The sequence below is a fragment of the Octodon degus genome, unplaced genomic scaffold (genome assembly GCF_000260255.1).
Source record: "Octodon degus isolate 3935 unplaced genomic scaffold, OctDeg1.0 scaffold00080, whole genome shotgun sequence".
NCBI lineage: Eukaryota > Metazoa > Chordata > Mammalia > Rodentia > Octodontidae > Octodon > Octodon degus.
In genome coordinates, this window is record NW_004524656.1 from 6,137,181 (window position 1) to 6,144,936 (window position 7,756).

The following is a 7,756-nucleotide window of genomic DNA, read 5'->3' on the forward strand; positions in this document are numbered from 1 at the left end:
GAAAATAAAAAGGGGGGATACCTCAGGCCACCAGTTTCACTGAATTACTTAATAATCACATCAATGACAAAGGCCCTGCCTTTCAAGGGTGACAGTGTCTCATCTAAAGAGACCTGGCTCTGAACAAGCACCTGTTGCTCCAGCGGCCTGTGCAGAGCTTGTGGCGATTACCTAATTGGTCCCCCAGCACTGTGTGAGGCGAGTGTCCTCACTGCCCAGATGGCAAGGACAGGAAGCCACACTGGCCACAGGGATGGCAGCTGCGCTGGTCGTGCTCACCAGATGCCCCTGCAGCTCTGCGGACAGGGCACTAGCGGTGGCCCTAAGAGTTTGTCAAGGAAGTGAGGGGTGAGATAAGCAGAGGCCAAGGTCACACGAGCCAAGTCCAATGCCTTCCCAGCTCGAGGGGATAGCCTCTTGGCAGGGCCATGGTCCATGGCCCTTCTGTCCTCTGCCCTCCCTGCCCACTCCACGTGACTTACCGGAGGGCAAGTGAGACAGGGGGCAGGGACCTCGTTCTTCTCAGGGCCGCCCTTCTCAGCCATGGCACAGAGCCCGTTCTGCACAGCCCTGAACAGCATGGGGTTCAGGTCTCCGTACTCTCCAGAGGCCACTTCAATGACTGGGGACACAGAGCCTGTACTCAGGGGGTCTCACCTTGCTTTCCCTCCCGGGCGTGTGGGGAGGTCAAACAGCAGTGGAGCGCCCTGTGCCTCCCTCCACCATGTCTTGGCACCCAGAGGCACTCACTGAAGTCTGCTGGGTTGTGGTAGGTGGGGCAGTGTAAGCCCAGCCCCTTAAGGTAAGGGATCAGGTTGGTGACGATACCCTTGAAGATGCACTGACCCTGGCTCAAGATGTAAAGCTGCAGCAGAAAAGGAAGGGTGAGAAAAATGTGACTGGCCAGGCATGGTGGCGCACACCTGTAAGTCCCAGCAGTCCAGAGGCTGAGGCAAGAGGATTGCTGTGAGTTCAAGGCAGCCTAGGCTGCAAAGTGAGTTCAAGGCCACTTGAACTCTTGCTTAAACTGTATAGTGAGACCCTGTCTCAAAACAATATTGCAACCCCTAGGCAGGCAGCGTCCCTCCAACATCGCTCCCGACTCCCTTCTGTCTGTCCCTCCATCTCAGATCAATTTTCTTCAGGGCCCATAGATACTCACCTTTTTTTGCTCTTCTTTTTTTTTGCAGAACTGGGGATTGAACTCAGGCCCTTGCACTTGCCAGGCAAGCGCTTATTCTACTGAGCTATCTCCCCGGCCCCAATACTCACCTTGTCAAACATCTCAAAGAGCTTGGCACTGGGCTGGTGGATGGTGCAGATGACAGTGCGACCCCCGTGTGCCAAGGACTTCATGAGAGAGACCACTTGGAAACAAGAAGCGCTGTCCAGACCACTGTCCAGAGAAAGGCCACCAGGATGCCCAGTGAGGTGGGTGGGGCCAACAGGAGGGAGTCTCAGGGGTGGGGCAGCTGCTGTGAAGGGGATGGAGGTGGCAGGAAGAAGCCCCTTTAGCCAACACCATATCCTGTGTACTCTGTATGGTTCAGACATTTGTCGGTCCACTTTTTCTTTTTTTCTTTTCTTTTCTTTCTTTTTTCTTTTTCTTTTTTTTTTTTCTTTTCTTTTCTTTTTGAGACAGCATCAGCTCTCACTATATAGCCCAGGCTGGCTTCAAATTTACATCAATCCTCCTGCCTCAGCCTCTTGAGTGCTGGGATTACAGGAGTGCACCACCTGAGCACCTGTTGTATCAGGTACTAGAAATTACAATAATGCATAAATAAGACTGGTCAGGAAGGAGAGACAAACTCGAGTGATTTTAGGGAGTCTGGAAAATGCCAAAGCAACACAGGTGAAAGAGCTGGGAAATAAGCCGTGCTTGTAGCATGGTGGTGGAGAGAAGTCAGAAAAGCTTTCTGGCATCTGGAAGAAGAGCTAAATTGATGAAGGAGGAATGAGGAGGATGGAGGTGAAGGGTGTTCTGGTGGGAAGACAGCATACACAAGCTCAGAGGCACGAAACGCATGGTTTGGCCAGGGAATCACTAGCAATTCAGCGTTATTAGAGCATAAAATACAAGACATGATAGGCAAATAGGTTCCAACCAGGACCTCATAAGCCACCTGACCATTCTCAGGGCAAATGGGACACACTGCATGCTGGGAAGCTGGGGAGGAAGTCTCACTAGACTTGTCTTTAGAAAGTCCTTTCGGGTTGCTGGCTGGAGGGAGGACTGGCTGGGAGAGACTGGGGCTGGCAGACGAAAGTGTTGAGACGTCCTGAACCCAAGTACTGGCACTAGAGAAGGGGCCGGGCATGTCTAAGAGCTACCACAAGGAGGTAGCATCAACAGGACTTGGTGACTAATGACTGTGGGGGAGGACAGGGAGGCATCAATCAAGGGGACAGCTGGATCTCTGCCTCCATGAAGGATGGGGATGCTGGCTGCAATCGGGCTGGAAGGATGGAGGTGAAGAAGAGGAGTCAGCTCTTATCCAGTCCCCTGAGGCTGCAGGGGAGGCGCTGTCCTCAGCAGTAGAGAAGACATGGGCTCCAGCCCAGGCTCAGGGCTGAAGGGAGCAGGGAATCACGGTGCCAGAACAGGGAGAACTACCTGGTGGGCTCGTCAAAGAACATGACAGGCGGGTTGTTGACCAGCTCCAGGGCGATGGCCAGACGCTTCCTCTGCCCGCCTGAGAGCAGGGCTGTCCTCGTGTGCGAGCAGGACATCAGGCCCAGCGCCGTGAGGATCTCTGTCACCTGGACCCATGCCCATGGCCCCCTGGTCAGTATCAGAGCCTCCGCTTCCCCCAGCACCGCCCTGATTTTGCACAGCAGCTTCCCCAGGCCCACTGGGCCATCCCCAGGGGCCTCAGAGCTCAGAGCCTCCCAGAGCCCAGCTGTCCCCTTGCCCCCTCCTTACTTACCAGCTCTTTCTTCACCTCCTGCTTCTCACTCAGCTTCAGGTTGGCAGAGACCTAGGGCCCCGAGCAGGCAGGAAAGGTGTGAGAGGAGCGCCACCATGGCCCTCCCGGGAGAGGGAGAGGGGGAGGGGCACGGCAGACAGGAGAGGGGCCGGAGAAGGGGACATCCACCCAGCCCTCACCATCATGGCTTCTAGCACGGTGAGGTGCGGCAGTAGCATGTCATCCTGCATGATGTAGCAGGACATCTTGCGGAATGTCCTCAGCTCCCTCGGCCTCCCGTTGACCAAGATCTGCCCCTTCATTCCACACTCCCTACAGGACATTGGTTGGGTCAGGGCCTATGTCATCACGCAACACTTCCTGAGTCCTACCCCCAGCCTCATCTTCACCTGTATCCTGCCAAGATGTTCATGAAAGTGGACTTGCCAGCCCCAGAGGGGCCCATGATGCCAATCAGCTCCCGACGGCAGAATTTACCCGATAGGCACTTGAGGAGGGTCTTATAACCTGTGGTAGAAAGGATGGGATTTTTGATGAAGGCTACAGTGAATGGACACACTCCCCAAACTCTTGGGAGCAGCCCAAGGGCTAACAGTGGAAGTAGTCGGCGGTCTCTGCTCAGTTTGTGGTTCAGAGGGTGACCCTCAGAGTCCCAGCTGTGACCCATACCCTCTCATTTTGTCCTTCTAGAAAGGACCAACAGTAAAGCCAAAGCATGAGGGGTGACAATCTTCTGGAGGCTGTGGGGAACCCATGGATCTCATAGGGGCTTGAGGAGAAGGGATCGAGGGTCTAGAAGCCCCTCGCCTCCTCTGTAGCCACAGGGCTCCCTGTCTCAGCCTGGACCAGCTGCTGCCTGTCTTCTCTGTACCCTCCACACTGTGGATGTGCCAGCATGTTTTTGAGTTGGTGTGCCTGTCGCTCACTCCCTCCAGCCTTAGTCAGTGAGCTCCTAGGAAGCAGGGTCTGAGATACTCATCTTTTTAACAGCCTGTCTGGCATGTAGTAGATGTTTTTGCTATAGAAGGCTGTGTTGCAGAGCTTTTCCTCCATCCTGAAAAAAAGAAAAACTGCCTCCCCTTGTTCTGTCTGTCCTCTGAGCATGTCTTTGCTAACAAGGCATTTGAGCTAATGATGAACATGTTTTCAAAAGGCAGAGACTCTCCAGGCTTTAGGAGGGAAAGTTCTGCTACATGAAAGTATGACCAAATATGAGTGTGCACAGTAGTGCAGAGGACAGAGAGATGGACAAAAAGCACAGACTCTATGGGGAGTCCTGGCAAGACAGGGATGAAGAGGAAAGACGAAGCCAGCAAGAAGCGTCTTGCCCACCTATCCCGCTGAGGGGACGATACCACTCACTCACCCCTTACCTAGCACTATGCCCTCTACTGCCTTCTGCCAAGCCACACTGCCCAGTCCCCACTTAGCAGAGACAGCAAAGGGATGGCTGAGCCCACCTCCGCCCACCACACCCGGTGTCCCTTGGGAGGGACTCAGCTCCTGACCTCCTCAGGGCCTGGCCCCACTGCCACCAGGCTACTCCTCTGACAATGTGGTTGAGGCAACCAGAATGGGAACCCAGACATTCCTGAACTCACTTAAGTCACACAACAAGTTTTCGACTAGGATAGGAAGTTGTGGATTCCAGTACCCCTGCCCAGCCCCCTTCCCGGTCAGAAGGCTGTTGAGTGGTGCTCTCCACCCTTTGCCTTTAGAGCCACTCACAGGAAGTGATTTCTTGTGCCAGGGAAGCAACTGGCATGGATGCACTCTCCCCACCTTTCGTCACAGCCAGGTGCTGGTTGCCAGCTGGGGCCAGCACGAATATCAACTGACATTTCCTCACTTTTCACTAAGTATTTTCACAGATGCAGGTGCGCTGAGCTGCCCCAGTGTGTACTGACTGGTATCACCCCTGCATATGGGTAAGTGAGGCCAGAGAGAGTAAGTGGCCCAATGTCACACAGCTTCTGTGTGGGAAGCAGCCCCTGCCTCCGGACCCCAAGTGCTCCACAAGCAAGAGCTCTGCTGGGCCTTCGGGCTGTCGGGCTGGAGAAACACCGGAGTGCTACTCCCACTACAGTCAATAACTCTGCAATTCAGAGAAGTCAATCTTTAGGGCATCTAAGCCCTCATCTGTAAAAGAAGGATCATAATGTTGCTCTAGAGCTGGGTATACCCCTGTAGTTGCAGAACCTGGGAGGCTCAGGAGGGTCACCTTAAGTCAAGGCCAGCCTGGTCTACATAGCAAGACCCTGTCTCAAAAAAGCAAAACAAAAACAAAACCAAATTGCTCCAAAGGACTTAGTAGGGTTATTGTGAATATTAATTGAGATTACTGATTATAATGGGAATTCACTATGTAGCCCAGGCTGGCTTCAAGTTCCCAGTGATCCTCCTGCCTCAGCCTCCTTAGTACTGGGATTTCAGGCACGTGCCACCACACCTGGCTTTAGGGAGGTTGTTTTGTTTTGCTTTTTTTGAGGCAGAATATCACTATATAACTCAGGCTGGCCTTGAACTTAAAGCAATTGTCCTTCTGAGTGCTGAGAATATAGGTGTATACCAGCACACCTGGCTGTAAGAAATCTCCCTCTCTCCATACCCCTTGTTCTTTTCCTCCCTGCCTACCCAATTGCTCTTGGTCCTCTAGAGAAGGGACAAAGGATTCAAGGGAAAAGGGGAGTCAGACAGAGAAGGGCAGAAGACAGAGGGCAGAGGGAGGGGTCAGAGATGGAAGAGGCAGCAAAACAGATAGTGGAGCCTGACGAGGCTAGCAAGGACAAAGGAAAAGCAGGCCTATCTAATTGCATTTCTTTTCGTCTTCATTTTTCCTTAAAGTTATGAGGAGCCAGGTGGGGGGGGCAGTGCACACCTGTCATCCCACTTACTCAGAAGGCTGAGACAGAAGATTTGCAAATTTGAGGACAGCCTGAGCAAGTTGGCAAGAATCTAACTGAAAATTCAAAACAATTTTTTTTTTTTTTTTTTTAAGGCTAGGGCTGTAGCTGAGTGGTAGAACTCTGAGCAGCATGCACAAGGCCCTGGGCTCCATCCTCAGCCCTGGGGCAGCTGTGGGAAGGCAGGTAAGAGAATACGAGAAGGCTAAGGAAATAACATCAGCCTTTTGCCCACAGCTGACTGCAGGCCTGAAAGAGGTTCTTTAGGGACCTGGTCCTGGGCAGAGAGCCTAGGTGCCTCAGTTTCCACTGGCTGTGCCTTTGGGTTTTTGTTACCATGGGAGTGAGCGTGGAGAACTCAGAGACAGCTCATGGACAGCTCTTCTCTGAAGCACCCCTAACCTAATTCTTAAGCCTGAGACAACAATGTCTCAGCTCCACCCCTGCTCACACCCAGCCCTGGGAAACAAACCCAGCCTCTCCATTCCAAGTTTACACTACCCAGGGTAGCCATGCAAGGGGTGGTTTGGGCTCAGGGTACCAGTCCTGATGGGAAGGAAGGGGTGGAGGGAGAACTGCTCTTCTGGACTTCTGGCCCAGCCCTGCCACTTTAGTAGTTGTGGGACATGAATCAAGGTAACTTCCCAGAGCCTCAGTTTCCTCATTAGTAACATAAGGGTGACATCTATCCTGCCAAACCTCCACCCTTCCTGCTTGGGACTGTGGCAAGAATGGAGTTAGATGACAGGGATGACAAAATCTTTAAAAACAATTCCAAGGGAATTGTTAAACCTTGGGAAGGCCCCTCGCACACACCTCCTTTTCACACCAGCCTCACAAACAGGAATCAACCAAAAGATTACAGAAGGAAAACTCATTAGAGACCAGAGGTCCTAAGGTCTATTTACTTCAGTAACCAATGGAGCCTAGCGTCCCTCACAGATGTGGGGAGCAGGGGTTCTGTGCCCCAACCGCGTGCACAACGATGGGGGGGGGCTATCGGCTCTCCACATGCTCCTGGCATAGGACAGGCTGCTGCCTACCGCGTTTGCGCCAGCAGGGCCCCTCTCGTACGGAGTAGGACAGCTCCACGAACTCGATGTCCACCGCAGAGCGCTTGGGGAGATGGGAGAAGCGCTGGGCCTCTGTGATATGGTTCTCCACCTTCTTCAGGTGCGTGGTCAGCACAGGGGGCTCCGCCCCGTCCTCCAGCGCCACGGCCATGGCCACAGCCCCCGGCCCTAGCGCACAGCCCACGGCCTCCAGCGCCTTCTCCGCCATCGCCGCCGGCCTGCAGAGAGAGGGCCTGCTCGGTTCAGGGCGGGCCCGGCCCCAGCTTAATACCCCTTGCTTCCTAATGCTGCCCACCCCACCTCCTTCCCAGGGCAGATCCTCAGTGGTTAGTAACCCAATCCGGGCCTGGGTATCTGGCCCCGACCGCACGCTCCCCCTCGGCGGCTCAGCCTGCTCTGCTCGGTCCCTGGCAGCCCCAGCCCCAGCCGGCCCCCGCCTGGCCTAGCCCGGCCGCTCGGAAGCCGCCCCGCGCCTCCTCCCGCTCGCCTCTAATCTCCTTACGCCGCCCGATGCTCGGGGTCGGGGAGGGCGGCGGCGGCGGAGCTGCCCGGGAGGTCGGAGCTGCGGGGTGCGCGCAGGGCGGACCCTGGAAGGGTGCGGGAGGGGAGGCTCCGGGCGCCCGCGGCGTCCCCTTCCGCGCAGGGCTCCTTTCCCTCGCCGGCGACCCTGCCCGGCACCCCCGCTGTCCCCAAAGACCCGCGCGCCGGCAGCCCGAACCTCGGGGCTCACTGCTCTCATCCCCGCGCCCGGTCACCTTGACGCGTCCCGGGCCGTGCGCGGTGGAGGCGCTCGGTGCTGTCCGGGCCGGAGACGGATCCGCGCTCCCTCACCTGGCTCGGCTGCGGCACC

At 55.3% G+C, this 7,756-nt stretch overlaps 1 protein-coding gene across 4 annotated transcripts in view; it reads right to left on the bottom strand.

Moving 5' to 3' along the window:
- Abcg4 (ATP binding cassette subfamily G member 4) overlaps positions 1-7,742 on the bottom strand; it is a 14,429-nt gene extending 6,687 nt beyond the window's left edge. For 2 of the 4 annotated variants that reach the window (XM_004636416.2, XM_023721109.1), the window contains exons 1-9: positions 7,637-7,742; positions 6,877-7,139; positions 3,320-3,437; positions 3,110-3,242; positions 2,931-2,981; positions 2,618-2,763; positions 1,273-1,396; positions 751-865; positions 483-622 (exon numbers count right to left, since the gene is read on the bottom strand). In XM_004636416.2, coding sequence (XP_004636473.1) covers positions 483-622; positions 751-865; positions 1,273-1,396; positions 2,618-2,763; positions 2,931-2,981; positions 3,110-3,242; positions 3,320-3,437; positions 6,877-7,114 — 1,065 coding nt within the window. In that variant the 5' untranslated portion in view covers positions 7,115-7,139; positions 7,637-7,742. Of the gene's footprint in view, positions 1-482; positions 623-750; positions 866-1,272; positions 1,397-2,617; positions 2,764-2,930; positions 2,982-3,109; positions 3,243-3,319; positions 3,438-6,876; positions 7,140-7,624 lie in introns of all 4 variants that reach the window. The other 2 variants (XM_023721108.1, XM_023721110.1) reach the window with 2 other exon arrangements.
- Between the last annotated feature and the right edge of the window lie 14 nt (positions 7,743-7,756).